The following is a 17,366-nucleotide window of genomic DNA, read 5'->3' on the forward strand; positions in this document are numbered from 1 at the left end:
CCCCCCCCCGCCATTTCATTGAAGTATTGGGGTTGTCTCTATCAATACATTTACTAATCTAACTATATTGACATAATTATCCTAGGGAAGGAAAAAAGAGTCCAGCTGGGAAATTATGTTGGAAATAGAATTACTACCGCTTTCACACAAGTCGTCACAAAATAAACTGGTTTGTGAATTTACTGCATAGTAGCTACTCTACCATAACAGCACGTGTGCACTTTTTTCTGTGCACACTTTTTCTCATGCTAATCATAGAATCCCTCTTCCCTTTTCACATTGAGATTAGCTATCTCATATTTAACACAAAATGAGAGCATGCCCACAGTCAGCTACTGTCGAGCTCCGAGTCCACACCCTGACTAAGTCTATGTCAGCTGTTTGCTTTCCACCACCCTCACACTGGTACCACTGTCTGGCAAATTTCTCCAAAGGATTGTTCTTAAGAAGCTCAAAAATTAAGGAGGGAGGTATCTGTTTTAAAGCTAGCTGGAAGGGATCTTGCCACAGATACCAGGCATCCAAATACCCTAAATGGGAGAAGAAACTAGCTTTCAACACAGGGGCACTGTTGATTTCTAGCGAGCTAGGAAACCAATTGGTGAATTGACTACATTACTAAACTAATAACATTTGCCCTTGATGTATCTGCAGTATAATTTCTCTTATGTAAACATATACAGTCCGGTGTAATAGTAGCTAATTTGGGCATCAATAACAACATAGCTATAGCAATACAAAGCCTGACCTGGATTAGTCCCTTTATTTATTCAGTTTCCTCTACAGCTTTTCGAGTTCGAATTACAATTGAGGCTGCTACTGTTAATCCCAAATAGTATTCCAGTTCTGTTGCTTAAAACTTACAAAACTTACAGTCAGGTATTTCCTGCAACGTAGACATACCTAGAGCCATTGAGATGCACACATTTATAGTACCTAGAAGGAATTCCTGTAATTCAACTAATAACTGTTTTTTGAGGAGATACTTACTTCTCTTCACTATTGTCTTTTACATGTTTACTGTCAGGGTTGCCATCTGTGGGAGCTACCATTGTATTGCTACTAGAAGTGGTACCTGTGAATTATGGATAAAGAAAAAGATTGGTCAACAGAAAAGAAAAGCAGTCTTAAGCACTACATGATGACCCTTATTTACTTGTCCATGCCAAGAGCCCTAACCAGGTTTACACTACAGCAGCTGGCACAAATACAAACTGAGCCACAGAAATTACTCACATCCAAGAAAAAATTTTTGTTCAGACTAAAAGATTCTGAGCTGCTACCATAATTTCGCTAACTGGAAAAAATCAGAAGAATCCATTCCAGGAATCTCTGAGTCTTCAATGTAAATTAAGTAGAAAGGCTTGTTTTTGAAGCACAATCAAGAGACCCATTTCTTTCTTTCCTGTATGCTATACCTTATAGTAATCCATAAAATGTAGTTGGACTTCGGTATGCAGTTAATTCAAACCACAAACAGATTAGGGATTAAAACCTAACAGCCTGCAGTGAAGCTTCTATCAATTTCTTTTTAAGAGAAACTTGCAAGCATCACACTGAATAGTTTACCACAGTCAGAAATACTTCGGCACTCTCCCCACAAATTTTGCTACTCTCAATTACACTTAAGTGCAAGAGCCCCATAATTTTTTTTTCATACTTTTTAAACACTTTCATGAACAAGTGCCAATGCACCCACCTTGTGATCCAGATAGTCCCTATGTGATAGGTCCAGGCTGCTTCGTAACATTGACAGCTTTGCAGCGCAAAAGCTAAGTCCTTGCTTAGATACCCTACCATCCATGTCTTTTGTGGCTTACTTTGAAAGATGCTTCACCAAAAGCAGATAGCTTTTCCCCACATTTTTCAGCATGTTCTTGGATTGAAGCATGAGGTAGACACTTTCTGTATTTTCGGTGCGGTTTTTTTTGATGATTGATCTATTGTTAATTATGTCTAAATAAATTCTTCTAAGTAAGTGTACTTAAATCCTCTTGAATAAATTCCTACAGATACAGCCTGTGTCTATAACAGAACTTGAAATATAACAACTTACATGGATTTAAAATTAGATAAATTTTCCCAGTTGTTTGACTGAATTGACTTAAAAGTGATATAGTGAGGGTAAACAGTGTAAGATCTGAACACAGACAAAGTCTAACACATATGTTAATACAAACCTGTTCCTTGTGAACCTATCTGATGTTCTTTAGTAAGAACTCTGGGTGCACCAAAAAACTGCAGATCTTGTAAAGCAAACTTTGTACCTTAATTTATTTTTAGAAACAGAACATTGTACTCCAATTGAATATTTACACATGCACTCCAATATTATAACTGATAATAGCATAGTTATCATTGACAATAATAAAAGTTTAAGTTAAGAAATTCTCACCTGAAGTGACAGAGGGGATTTTGTAACTCGAAGTAATGCGGTAATATGGTGGATTATCCATATGGGTGACTCCTGAACTGACAGGATCTGTAAGCTGAAGTTCACTCACCAGCTCTTCTAGTAGTTGCATTGTTTTATCTCTACCCAAATAAACAATAACTTTCTTTACCTGCCATGAAAAAAAGTATATGTATGTAAAATAGTATGTACATAAATAAAATTCTTATTGCAGTGACTTGATTTAAAAAAAAGGAAAATAAGAGATTTGAATACAGTGATTTGTTAGAATCAGTATCTACCTGCCCTGCAAGCGAGGATCCTTACTCTAGTTCTAAAGGCAAACGAAAAACCGCTTTCATTGCTTTCAAGAGCAGCAAGCACCAGAAACATAAGAGTAAGAAAGTAAGTCTTCTGAGTTCAATGACAGTTATTTAAGAAGTAAACAATTTTCTTACTAAGGTTTTAGCAACACCTGAGATCAACAATGGAGCAAATGTATTCTGATATAATTTCTTTTCAATACTTCATAGTTGTGTTCTGTTCTTTTCCAGCAGGTATCATATTTTTCCTCAAGCTATTCTGCAGTGCTCTCACATATGCTTTGACAAAAAAATAAGATTAGTTTTGAGGGGGACTTGGGGGGGGTGTGTGTGTGTGTGTTTTAATACTTGGTCACGTGAGAATAATCACACTGTCCCTACATGGTGTGACAGGTGCTTTATTTTACTATATTATCTGTCTGCTTTTTAGGACTATCCTAAATTATAGCATAGGAAAAAACATTTAATTCCCAAAATGCTCGAGGCCTTTATATACTCTGATAAGAATAAACACATAACTATAGCAATATTTTATTAAGCATATAGTAGTTAAGGATTCTCCACTATGTCTTACTTCAGCAAAAGAATCCTGGTCACTGATAAGCAGCAGCAGATGGGTGCTAGTCAGTGATTACTGTAGACATCAGTAAGTTCTTTTTTTTTTTTTCTGACATTTTCTTGAGACACTACTCCTCAGTGATTTATTTCCATTCTTTAGAGAGAACTCAAAGATGTACAGTAAGCAAGTGATCCAGGGCATTTGATTTGTGGGATTACTTTGTCACCTTGTTCAAACCCTACACGCAAAGATTTTGGGCTACAACATTAAACTAGATTTCCTGATTTGCAATGAAAATGACTGCCAATCAATGAAGAACTTAAGCTGTCCTTAGTAAGAACTTAATATTATAGGTCCTGATTGTTTACTTCATATCCATTTTTTTTCTACTATTAGCAAAACCTATAATAATTTTCTAATGAAAATATTACTTACGGAACAATCTTAATTCTTCCTAGCGAACAGAAACCAACTGCTGCAGTAGATTTGCATTTTATGATGGAAAGGAGTTGTTCAGTATATACTCCTAATAAAATTAATCTAAATTTAGCATCAAACTCTTAAGTTTCCTTTTTATGATAAAGGAACAAAAAAATGCTAAGACAGATGTGGATATTTTAATAAGTCTTTTCCATTTTTTATGATTTACTCACTAAATAAGGTCTATGGCCCACCTACTATATCCTGAATTCTGACAACTCATAACTGATGAAACAGATAGTGGACTGTTTCAAACTTACCACCCTGAGTAAATGCCAATATTCAGTGAGTTGTCTTAAGAAAGCCTCAGCTATCTTTAAGGTGTGATATCCCTTCTGGTTTATTTCCTTTCTCAAACCCATTCCATGAATGCTGGGTTTAACTGAAACCGATACTGAAATTTCAACACAGATGTCCAAAGTAACTCAAACAAAAGAACTGGATTTGTTCGTAGTATTTAGTGGTCACAAAATATGGGGCTATAGATTTTGATACTAGAAATCCAACCTCACATTTTTTGTTTGGTCATCTTTGCTGCTAGACACACAACTAGATTTTAGAATATCAATAGCGCTAAGGAGAGACATATCGCATACTCACATAAGGCAAAAGGCTGGGTTCACTGTTCACTCCACAGATACTGATCAAGAAGTGCAAAATTATTTTCAGATTCTTTGGCCAGCTGTCTGCCAAAGTAGTCCAGACATTTTCTATCTCTGACCAAGCCACTTCATCACCATACTAGAAAACAAAATAAATAACTCTCCTGAAAACTCCAGCAGAAAACATTGTATTTGAAAGTGATCTGTATTGACCAAGTGGGACAGGCTCTAGAAAAAGGAGACATAAATCCTGTAAGAAGCTGTTGCCATTTTAACATTCCAGAATGAAGCTTTCACATATATTCATTTTTATAAACACATTCGGGAAATAACTATTTTCTTTTATAGCTATAAATATATAAAAATATATCTAAACATATTTGCACATATTATATATTTTATTTATATACAATATAACCTCATATATATAAGTATACACATATTTATCTACATGTAAATTTATTTCTATTTTTATATGTTTATTTATGTATAAATAAAAAAAGCTATCTAAATTTAGCAGAGACCCATTCTCCCAGTTGCTGACAATCCTGAATAAAATTCCACAGATCACAGGCTGCAAAGAGTTTTTACTTTGTAGCTTAAAACATGATCTCTCATCAGTAGGATTCAAAGATATCAAGAACTGGCAGGAGCACTGCATTTGACCAATACTTTTTCTCTGTTGGAAGTAGCTATCACAGGAAGGAGGAGGGCCTGTCAGCCTCTGGCAACAAGATTGGTTCCAAAACTCCACTCTGAGATCATAGGTATACAGGCGACTTGGTATTATCTACCCAGCTAGACATCTATATTGCAAAACAACAGCTATATACTGTTACTATGTCATGATTACTGTAACATTTGTATTACATATTAAGTATTTATCATAATACCTCACAACTATATGGTATAGCTTGGGTATACATAAGCAACTCAACAAATATGAACAACATCTCTTGAAAGTTTTGTATCTCTGAACAGGAATTTCTCACACCCTGAACACAACAATCCACTCACTGGAACAAGACAGAACACTTAATTAGTTTTACCTTTGCTGTCATGTACATCAGATTGTTCAGAACCATAGCTGTAGCCTGTGGTGATCCCCAGCCTTCTCCTCGTAGCCATCGTCTACTGTTCACCATTATTTCTCTGTCTTTCAGAGAATCTTCTTCATCTTCATCTTGCCGACGAATGGTTGGCAAAGGTTTCAAGTCTACCAGCTCAATATTGTTCATCCATGGGAGCAGATAATGCAGCATCACCTGTCTCCCAGCTGGGTGAGCTGTTTGGATTCTCTGACTTACTTCTGTCATTCAAAAATTAGGTACGCGCATGAATTGCAAATCAATAATGAGAACTGTTTCGGTAATAATGACAACAATCATGAGCCCAGTAGACCATACTGATATAAAGTAATGCTGATAAAGGCGTAGTATTTTTGATTAGCTGACTAGTGCCATTTCATAATGAAAAAGTCTGCAGTCTTCAGTAGAGCTAATTGAAGACACTGCTGACAAACAGTATGTTGAAGAAACCATATTAGCATACGCAAACACATATATTCCTCTAATCGGGGAAGGGAACTGAAAACCTAGATTATATAAAAATGTACCAACTTTAGCAAAAAAGCACTTAAAATTTTTTCTTCCTCATATTAGCCCTAGTAGCTTTTAAACTGATGTGAGAAGTTATTACTCTGTAATTGTTTAAAAATGCTATGGAATAATATTTTTAAGCAATCTACAGTAAACAAGAAAACACTAGGAAGAACAATAGAAGAATAATTTTTAAGAACAGTTGCAAATTATTTCTCTAATGTGATTTTTTTCATGGCTATTAGAAAGTCAGTAAAAGTATCTTTGATTCATGTTGTTTCCTCTTGAATATATTTCAAATACAAGTAAACAAAAATTGTAACTCAGTAAATTCCATTTTCTCCATTCATTATGATGTTACCTTGTTGTCTGTTGTCCTGCTTCTAGTGAATTACATATAAATTAATTATTGAAAAATAAGGATTACACATTTTGTACAATGCTTTTGACCCGCTGAAGTTTTCTGTTTTGTTTTAAAACCATACCTGAGAAGATAGCAAGTGTTAGTTCAGGATAAGTCCTTGCTAATTCTTCTGACAGTTGATAATACGACACAGAATACAGATGTGGTAAAGGAGAAGGCTGACCCAAAACCCCATCTGTCCGCTGAACTTCCAGTTTGTGAGCATAACGGAACATCTTTGGTTCCAAGATCTACAACAGTAACATTCAGAACGTGAAGGTAAGTATAGAGCCACAATGGAAATCTTTATATAAAATCACCTTCTCAATTCATGTATCTACTCTCATTTAATATTTCCTATCTGTGCAGATATATTTCCAAACAATATCAATTTCTGCTCATCTATGAGACATTGATAGGAGCAACGTAATCTGTGATGTGGCAGAGATGCAGAAGGAGACTAAAGCAGTCCGATACTTTAAAAGTCAGTTTTGGCTGATCTTAAGCAGTGGTGTTCACTTGAGAAGAAAGATGGGGTTGAAAGGGAGGGTGGTGTGAGTGCTGATATATCAACAGAGGTGTGACTGCAGTGGGGACTTTACTGTTGAATTTAGCTGACAACAAAAACGTATGAAAAAAAACCCCAAGACTTGTGGTCTGAGCCACAAGCAGCACAGATTTTATTTATTTATTTTTAAACAGTAATGCTGCCTGTAAGATTAAGCTTACCCGCAAATGATCTCAGAAAGGAATATACAAAAGTAAATTAAATGGCTAACAAGATTTTCAATATCATCTCTCCACACAGATAGATGAAAAATGTTTGGTATTAATGTAAAAATCAGAAAACTGACTGCTACCCCAGCAGAGTAAATGGACAGAAAGCAATATACTTCTCTCTGAGGTGCTCTTGGACAAATGGAGCTATATACCACTCTGTTTCAGGGCCAAACCAGAAGAATCTTGATTTAGGTTTTGTCTCTTGAAAAAGCAGGTATTATGAAAATACAAGTTTGGGGCTTAGTTCATGAAAACATGACATGCTGCCACTGAAGCCTATTTGTGCCAGGTAACCATCTGGCCGAACTATGTACTAAAATAGAGAAGAAAAAAAATATATACATTGTATTTCATTACTAAAGGGACAACACTTTTTCTTTTTAAGTACACATGACAATTCTTGTTTTAAAGGAAAAAAATACCAAAATTAGCTTACAAACCTGTAATAGTTGCATAGCAACTTCATAGATAGCCCTAGTAGAATCAGCTGCTTTAAATAGTATCAGATTCAGGAGGGTCACTGTATCACACTGGTAATCCCTAGGAAAAAATTGCAAGTGTGAAATAAGTAAAATTAAATTTGGCTTTTTAAAATTTGAATTTATTAAAATTTAGTTTGCAGGAAATATTGTATGGGATAACATAACATTTTGAAAAGTTTCTCTAGTAACACATACACACAACCAGGGGTGATCTTTTCCCTTTGGGGGAGAAAAACCCAGTTCTACATGAAAGCACACTTTGAAAATGAAAGTTCAAAGTTTTGAAAAAATATTGTAGTACCTGTTTTGGAACACGCTGGCTATGGCTTTAAAACAGCCAGCTGCTACCCGCTTGGAACCTGTGTAACACCGGTCTACGGCCCAGTACATGAGGTTACTCTGGTCAGGGTTGAGTTCCAAGAGCAGCATGACTGCCTCACAGCCTAGCTGGTGAACCTGTATTCCAGAAAAGAACCAATATATATTTATAAATATAGAAAAAAAGACCACCTTACAAAAATAGCATAAAATAGAGAAATAGATATTTAATTAAAAAAACAAACAAAAAAAACCCCAAAACAACTGCAATACACAAAATTTGTTCCACCTAAAAACAATGAGATCACAGCTTAAAATAATAATAGGTAATTCTATCAAACTGTTTAATGTTCAACTTGCACACAGTCATAAATTATTGAAGCAAATAACTAGATAGTTCTACTGACTTTTTTTTTTCCTCAGTTCCAAGGCTACCTTGAGCTATTTACTATTTTCACTTGTCCTACTACAACCTGAACACTGACCTGAAAGCATCAGGTACAGAAAAACACTTATATGCAGGAATTCCAATGGGACACAAGGGATAGATCTATGTTGAGACTTGCATATTCTCTTGAATCAAAGCAGCCCACTGGAGCTGTGTTTTTATGTAGTCATAGTATTAGTGCAATAGAGACCCTATATTTTAAATCTAAAGCTTGCCTTACTGTTCAGATGTAAAGCTTGGTCTTCTCTGCAGGACCCCCAACGGACTCTACAGTCTCACAAGAGCTCACATTCAAAATCTTATCTCCTTTAAATTTCTAAAAGATCTGCTTATTACTACAACTTAGTAGCTGATTAGTTTATAAATAATACACAATGTTTCACTCTTTGCCCATTCCTCTTCCATTCTGTTTTGTCTGTTCTTACACTGTGATTAGGGGCTGCCTTCCTCAACAGGGTGAATACACATATTAAAGACAGTGCAAAAATACGCACTACTAAAACAGCTTTACACTGTTCTAAAGCATTTAGGCCAATCTGACTGCAAAACTCATTAAAGCATATGTTGAAGGCATTGATAGTTGCAAGCCAACGTTGACACTGCCTGTATTACCTTTTTATCTTGTGAATCCAAAATATTATCCAGCCATTTGTATAAGTAGCCATCAGATGAGAGCCCGACGTTATCTGCAACAGGCCCACAACACAGTACAGCAGACATAGCCTTTAGAAAGTAATTGAAAAACACTACATCTTAGTAACTCAGATACAGGAAGTGCTTTTACCAAGTTCATTAAAATATCAGAAAACTAACTTCTATTCAGTCAAGGGAGGAAGACCAAGGCTAATAAAAAACTGTTTAACATCTTAGTCAAGAAATTATCAAATCATATTTTTCTCAACTCCCAAATACAAGGAACTGTCAATACTGAAATGCTGACATATGTAAGAGTTAATAGGTCAGTTTGTTAATTTACTTTTACATGAAAGCCCTTCTCCTCAGGCAACTGAGAACTCCAGTCACTGAAGTGAACATTTAGTATTCATTTTAAGAAATTCCTATAGCAAGTGCTGTTTACAGATTAGAAAAAGCCAAACTGTCATAAATACACATGTAGGCAGAAGAGAAAAAAACCTAAGTCATGAATGGCAACAAGGATGTGAAAACCACATCCAAAAAGCCCAAATGTTAAATTAGCATTAGAAAAGTTAACATAACAATCTGTTTCCAAAATTCAGAAAGTGCTAAAATACCTTTAATGCACAGTATTGGTGTCTGTTTATTCGCATGTTCCTATCACTGTATCTGTCCAGGGGAGTAAACATGATACTAAAAGGACCTGCCCAATGACTGAACAACATAAATAGACTGTGGCGTAGACTCTGCTGCGGAAAGACACTTCTTCTCTGGTGTACTGTAAGAAAAGCACACGGTCAGACACACTCCTCTTGTCATTCTTTAAAATAAAGTACATAAAACAGAAACAGACCCAAAGAATGAATATAGAAAGAAAAATCATTGTAAAGACACATGATTTCAACATCATAACAGCTGGATGTAGGTTTACTATTGTCCTGTTTAATGCCACTAGTGTACAAGAATAAGCTATTTATTAGTCCAGAGAATTTAAATGCACTGCAAACCAACAAGACTTTTGCTAAATCAGAAAGTTACTTATATGCTTCCAAACAGTACCAAAAATCTCTCTTAAAAACTCATGCTGCTAAAGTTCTACTCAAAACTGATGGCATGAATTATTTTTATGAAAGTATTCTGAAACTAAAAAGTCGATTTTAATTTGGTTTTTGTTTGTTTGTTTTTGTTTCTTTAAATGTACTGCATATTAAACACAGTCATCAGAAGTTATTAAAGCATTTTTACATACCTGGAACATTTTGAATTATATTTGCCACTAAGGCACTAAAATGGCATCGGATATCTTTCAATGTATCAGAATCCTTTTCATTTTCTGCTTCTAGGAGTTGTCTTGTTAGATCGACATACTCAAGTAAAGTGTTGTTGAGGGAATGTGTTTCATTATCAAGGCCACCACTTGCACTTAAAAAATAAAATTTTTAAAAAAATCAAATAGTATGACAAATACATACAATGATTTTTGAAAACAATCCTTGTTTTTTTCTCCTTAAAAAACCCTACAACCTCAACACTGCAAATATTTAATTCAAACTCGTTTCTTCACCCAGCTTCTATTTCAGTGTTAAATACAAAGCTCCAGTGAAAGCAAACTAATAACCATTATCAGAAGTCACTCATCCTTCCACAGAATTAGTTCTTATACTGGGGATAAATGTTAAAAAAAATAATAAAAACCCTCAACCAACCAACACCTCCCCCCAACCCACGCTATTTGTAAACCAGAAAAAATAATTACTACTACTTGACTATAGATTTCTATATTACATACTGATTTTTGGGAGTCAGTCAAGATGTTCAGTACTTCATGACATGCTACTGACTATTAGCAGATGAAAGCATTTATTCATTTTATATGTTCATTTCCCATCTTCATTGTTTTAGCATCTGACCAGACGTCTGTATTAAACTAAATAAGGAGATTGAAGACTACATGTGATTCAAACCTGCCCTCCTTTGAAAAACAATTGTTAGAATGGCAATTCCTTTCCTCTCAGCTCCCTCCACCATCTTTCCACATTTGTACTGAAGACAACCAAAAAGCATGCCTTGCACACCAAAAGCAAGATGAGGAGGTTTACGGTAGCCCTTAATTGCTTGCTAGCTTCCACCACAGAGTCAGACTGGCCTCAGAGAGAAAAGCTGACAAAGTTTCAGGGTGCAGACTGTGGTTAGGAGATATTTTACATACGCTAATTAAACACCAGTGAGTACCTTGAAAGATAAGAAGGGAGAGTACGATTTTAAAGGCTGTACTCTGAAAAAGCATGCCAAAAGGAAGAAAGGCTTTTTAGCAATGCTTCTGAGGCAACATTCTGAAATATGCTGTAGTAGCTTGCTTAAAGATTGAGAACTTCACACTGATTATATTGCTAAGGTTGACAAATAAATCTTTAAGTATCATTGTCTAACAGAATGGGAGGAGCTAGCCTAACCATCTCCTAGCTTACTTCTTCTTATACAATTCCACCTGCATACAAAAAAAAATTTCTAAGAGACTTGTAAAACATATGCCAGAATTTTAAGTCTTCTTTCAAAGTGTCCCTATACAAGTAGGGTAAACTGAGGAAAAAACCCAACCTAGTTAACATTCTGCCTCTCTCTGAAAGAAAAAGGTCCAATATTAACCAGCAGTAGCCTTCTCTGCACAGGACATGCTGACTAGCATAAGGACTCCAGGTGAGGAAGAATTCCAGACTGATTACAGAATAGTTTTAACTTGCGTTTTCTGATTTGCATAACTGGTGTGATGTTTGAGCACACACAGACAAGAAGGAACATGACACACTGCCTGTTCAAAGCAATTTTCTGGGGAATAGCATTTTAAATAAAACACAGACCACAGTGACAAAGAGCACGGGGGAGGGAGGGATTAGAAGGCCAGCAAAATTCCAAGTTTTATAAAACCATGACTATTTATTTAGTGGTATACTAAAACTCACTGAAGAATTTTGCATGCTTGTTATATTGGGTCCTAAGAATACTAATGACTAAATTCAGAAGCATAAAAAGCATCTTATCATCAGTGCTGCCCCTACCTGTGACTAATGACACCAGCATCTGCCAACAGTTCAAATATTCGTACTAGTTGTACTCGTAAAATATCTCGACGCCTGCGCCGTTTCATGTTCTATTCAACAGAGGAAACACAACATTAAATGAAGCAGAGGAAAAACTAAGTATAAAACCAGCATGGCATATAAAAGCATTATTATATCTGTACTACAAGTGGCATCAATTATCAGGGGTACCAACTTTTTAATATGAGGAGTTACCAAAACTGCTAGCAATTTTAATAAACCAGACAATGAACAAAATTTTTCCCTGTTGCAACTCCAAGATATACTAGGTTTGCTATTACACGTATTATCAAAATAATGTTTTTTATCAGTCTCCTGTTGCAAAGTGCAACATATAAAACAATGAAGTACAAACGCCAATCTTTCTACTTATTTTGAGGAGGTGATTCTACATATTTTGAGGGAGGTGAGACCCCACCTGGAGTACTGCATCCAGCTCTGGGGTCCTCAGTACAAGAAAGACATGGACCTATTGGAGCAGGTCCAGAGGAGGGCCACAAAAATGATCAGGGGGATGGAACACCTCTCCTATGAAGACAGGCTGAGAGAGTTGGGGTTGTTCAGCCTGGAGAAAAGAAGGCTCTGGGGAAGACCTTATAGCAGCCTTCCCATACCTGAAGGGGGTCTACAAGAAAGATGAGGACAAACTTTTTAGCACGGCCTGTTGCGATAGGACAAGAGATAATGGTTTTAAACTACAAGAGGGTAGATTAGACTAGATGTAAGGAAGAAGTTTTTTATGGTGAGGGTGGTGAAACACTGGAACAGGTTGCCCAGAGAGGTGGTAGATGCCCCATCCCTGGAAATATTCAAGGTCAGGTTGGATGGAGCTCTGACCAACCTGATGTAGTTGAAGATGTCCCTGCCCATTGCAGGGGGGTTGGACTAGATGACCTTTAAAGGTCCCTTCCAACCCAAACGATTCTATGATTTGCATGGAAGACTGACAAAACACACTACAGCCCAGTAACATTTTGAAACAGCAGTGATGTTCCTTTCCATCATCTGTATTTAATTACAAATTTATTACGAATAAGGATATGACAGTTACCACAAAAAATACTGAATAATCATCTCTGAGTTTGTGTTTGCAGAGTTTATTATTTCTATGAATACCTACTGAGGCTTCTAAACCTTCCTGTAAAACATGCTCTCCATTAGAAAATTTTTAGTCAGAGCAGTCAGGTGAGCTTACAGCCTTTTTCATTTAAAAAAAACAAAACAAAACACAACAAAGTTGGTAGACAGTAAAACTCAATTCTATGTCTTAGGTACTACTAATTGTAGGCATGTTACTGATGACATAATGAAGTAAAAGCTGTGTAAAACTATGCTTAGGTAAAAGGAAATAAAAGAATGTGGAAAAGGTTACAGTAATTTTTTCATTATTTTAAACAAAACCTCTTTGATACAGCAATAATACAGAGCTCAAAACAAACACAAAGCTCTTCTAATGTAAACACCTCACAATCATTTAAAAAAGTAACATCTCACCTCTTTATCTGGTATACTGACAGTTTTTAGGTGCAGAATTGAAGAACATAACTAACATTTGTTTACTACCATTTGTGAGAAGATAGTTAAAACTGTGTACTGAATAGAGTGGAAAATATCTAATTACCTCTGGCCTTCTTTCAAGTGCTTCCTTAATTATAGGATGTAATTCTTCTATTAGTTCCCTGAATTAAAATAAAAGAATTAAATGGATAAAAACAACCATTAAATTAACATCTCAATTGAAAGGTGTTTCACAGCAACTAGTGTTACAATGTAAGTTAAAACACCCTCAGGTTTTCCTTCTGCACCTGCAGCTTTCTGAAGTAAACCAGCATTTAAGAGATGTTTCCCAGAAAGATAATTCCCTAATTTAAAGACAGACTACCAAACGGATACCACTAAATCTGCATTCACCAATTATTATGGCATATTTCTATCACAGATGATTTTCATTTATTTTCATATTCAGAGTTTATCAAAGCCTTATAGTGCAAATAGAGACTACTAGGGGAAAAAAAGATGTTGGCAGCTTATCACACAATGCTCTTTCAGTTGTCATGATGCATTTAGTTGTTAATAAAGATCATTTCGTTAAGGCCAATAACACTATGCTGACAGAAGTCAGACTAGCTCTATGAAAACTGAGAAGCAACATGCTTTGACACTGTCATTAACATTCCCTAGTTATTCTGAAGCTCCGCAGACTTCATTACTACTCAGTTCCTTCTGTGAAACTAAGATTCTCTTATGACTCCAAAAAGGGGGCAGGGAAAGGGGAAGGAGATCGGTAGTATGGATTGACACAGACAAAAAACTAAGGTAGAAACATACTGGGTTTACTTTAATATTTGTTAACATAGTAACAACCACCTGCACTTTAGATCTGTTGGAGTATGACACATTTTTCTACTTCTGGTGCTATTGTAATTCAGACATACAAAAGCATAAACCACTTCCAAGTTTTCATGGTAAATGACTGACTCCTCTGCTACATCATTCAAAGGTTCTTTTCAGAGAAACAGTCCAGGTGATCAGAAAGCTACACAAACTTTTGCAGTGCACTCAGTTACAAGACATTTAAGCATGGTTAGGGATTGTTTTATACTTCCCTTCAAACATAGAAAAAACACAGACAAGAATTTGGAAGTAGCTTTTTTTGTGCTAAAACATAATAAAGGGTCAGCTTCCCATGGAGAGCAAGAGACACCTAGACAAGTTCATGTGATGAGTAACAGAAAACAAAAGAGAAAAAGAATACTCTAGCAAGTTTAAGTGGACTGCATATACATATAATCCATAATGAAAAAAGTTCTCGAGTAAAACATACCAAGTGGGGAGGAACAGTGCTTAAAAAAAACAAAACCAAAACAACAAATCAGTGCAGAGCTGCAATGGTGAAGGGTGGGCTACAGTTAGCATCTGGTGTGAGTGTGCACACTGGACAGAGGAAAAAAGCTGGTCATCGGAAACAAAACAAAATTCAGAATAAAGAAATCAGAAGACTGATGAGAATCAGATTTTATTTTTTTTTAAGTTTGCCAAATGAATTGTTTCTAATTTAGAAAACAAGGATTTCTGGTGAAATCCTTTCTGAAAGCATTTTCTAGATTTGTAGAGCACAATTATGATTTGAACTGTTCAGTATATCTTCAGAGTCATGGGACAAAATCTCGCTTTACTCCTGGTAGGAGAGCAAAGTAAGATATGATATAAAATTAGAAGATTATAAAAGGATTAAAACAGAATACTACAACTAAGGACTTGGTATTACAGTTTAAAATACGTCTTTGGCTCCTCATCTACCATAATGTGGGACACAAGTGATTGGAGAAAAGAAGCATGTCATTCAAAACCTAGAGTGTTAGCGATCCCTGGTTTCTTATGCAGAAGCTGAGTTGGTTGCGATAGCATGATACAACTTCATAACTCCCCATTATAAGAGGCTGCCTGCTGTCAGAGAACATCTGATGCTGAGCACTGGCTTTCCCAGGAAGTTTTCTCCCCCTCAGATGTTCTCCCTCTTCATCCATCCTCCATAAAGACAGAGCTGTCAGTTGAGGACAGTTGCATAGAGATGCATTTTAAATCTCATGGCTTCCTGGCATAGAGCTTCCTTTTCACGTCAGTGGATTTGTAATACATATTGACAATACAGTACATTAGGATCTGAAGAAAAGTGAATTTCAGTTGAGGTAGGAATACCACAATGGCTGGGTAGACTGTTTTGAACTCAACATTTATATGAAGAATTGTCACAATAGGGTAACCAGAAATTCTGGATTATGAGCTGAATCCAAATATGTTGAACACGAATTATGATATTAAGTTGACAGAACAAGTGGCTTGGCACAGATTTAATTCTGCTACAGTAGATCACAGTTACCGGTGCCCAAATTAATCCACATGGACTTGTCATCAATACAATGTATGACAAAGGTGTATTAGTTATGAAGTTACAGAGAAAAAAAAAAAAAGCGGTGAGAGGGATGCACCACAAATTTCAGAAGCTTCAGCACTAGTCAGAAAACAGTTCTAACTGGTATTTTTTTCAGCTTGATCCAAAAATCTCTTTTTAGAATACGGTTATCATTAAACTCCTACACACACAGAGCTCAGAAACACGTTTGTTGCCAATACCAATAAGGAGAGTTTGGTAACTCTTACAAACATGATTATAATTAACATTTCAAATGTTAATAGTCCACAAAGTCTGTTATTTCATATAAGAGCTGCCTTTAATATCAATAAAAGGGAACTGTCTATTGTTTCAACTAACTTCTTTTTCTTTATGCAGACATGACCTCTACATAAAATTATTTCAACCTCAAAAAAGCTTTTCTAACATTTAGTGGTTTGATAAAAACAACTGTAATCAGTTTTCACAGCTTTTAAAAAATTCTTAAAAAAAAAGAAAGCAAACCTTTTTTTCTGAGCTCTGATTCCCCAGCTTTGTAATCAATTAACATAAAAACAGATGAAAGACAACAGTTACCTAAAAGCTCCCGGGTTGGTCCTGCCAAGTCCCAGCACAAGGGATTCTGTAATTTCCATGCTCTCAGAGCGCATCATTGGAACTATGTGCTTAAACAGGGAGGAAGGGGATGGAATGCCAATGATCTAAGAAGAAAACCAGAATAAAACAGAATGAAGTAGTTACCAAACAATCAGGTGGTGTGACATTAAAACATCTGCTGTAATTTTACAGTCTTCTCACACTGATCAGTGACTTAAAATGCTAACAATGAAATTTTTGACCTTTGACATGGAAAAACTTTCTGAAATAGTAAACTAGTATTAATTACTTCTCCATTCCTTGTATAACTGAATTTTCATTGTCAAATGACAATGAATGCCTCAACACGATAAACAGACGCTTTGCATGTTTATCCACCCTCCTTAGGGAGGGGAAGCAGACTTCTGGTGTCCAACTCCTTAGACTCCATTCCGGCTCTCAGAGTGAACAAAGCTTTCAGTCTACAGTTCCTCAGATTTAGGGAAAGGATCTCGGTAACAAACAAGTGGAATAGGCTGCTTCTCCCCAAAATCTGCTGTATAGTCCATGAGTTATCTTCACCTCTACTGTACCTTCTACAAGAAGCCAAAAAGGAGAAGAACAAGGCAGGCAGAAAACCATAGTTGGGAAAAATATAACAAGATACATCATGCCTAAATAGGTCACTGCTTCAGTTACGGAAGTGAGCGGCTATTTGCTCAGAATTGCAGAAGTCTACTGACAGCAACCCCCCCCCA

General features: G+C 36.0%; 1 protein-coding gene across 3 annotated transcripts in view; it reads right to left on the reverse strand.

Moving 5' to 3' along the window:
- The window catches only part of FRYL (FRY-like), a 147,240-nt gene that overhangs the window by 48,539 nt on the left and 81,335 nt on the right, over window positions 1-17,366 (reverse strand). For all 3 annotated transcript variants that reach the window (XM_010574500.1, XM_010574501.1, XM_010574499.1), the window contains 13 exons: window positions 16,609-16,733; window positions 13,741-13,798; window positions 12,078-12,169; window positions 10,271-10,443; window positions 9,639-9,799; window positions 8,998-9,108; window positions 7,921-8,075; window positions 7,578-7,677; window positions 6,440-6,608; window positions 5,406-5,665; window positions 4,355-4,495; window positions 2,396-2,564; window positions 991-1,075 (listed from right to left, as the gene is read on the reverse strand). In XM_010574500.1, the coding sequence (XP_010572802.1) occupies window positions 991-1,075; window positions 2,396-2,564; window positions 4,355-4,495; window positions 5,406-5,665; window positions 6,440-6,608; window positions 7,578-7,677; window positions 7,921-8,075; window positions 8,998-9,108; window positions 9,639-9,799; window positions 10,271-10,443; window positions 12,078-12,169; window positions 13,741-13,798; window positions 16,609-16,733 (1,799 nt within the window). The remainder of the gene's footprint in view (window positions 1-990; window positions 1,076-2,395; window positions 2,565-4,354; window positions 4,496-5,405; window positions 5,666-6,439; window positions 6,609-7,577; window positions 7,678-7,920; window positions 8,076-8,997; window positions 9,109-9,638; window positions 9,800-10,270; window positions 10,444-12,077; window positions 12,170-13,740; window positions 13,799-16,608; window positions 16,734-17,366) is intronic.

Source organism: Haliaeetus leucocephalus, unplaced genomic scaffold, assembly GCF_000737465.1.
Source record: "Haliaeetus leucocephalus isolate CR32 unplaced genomic scaffold, Haliaeetus_leucocephalus-4.0 Scaffold439, whole genome shotgun sequence".
Classification (NCBI taxonomy): Eukaryota; Metazoa; Chordata; class Aves; order Accipitriformes; family Accipitridae; genus Haliaeetus; species Haliaeetus leucocephalus.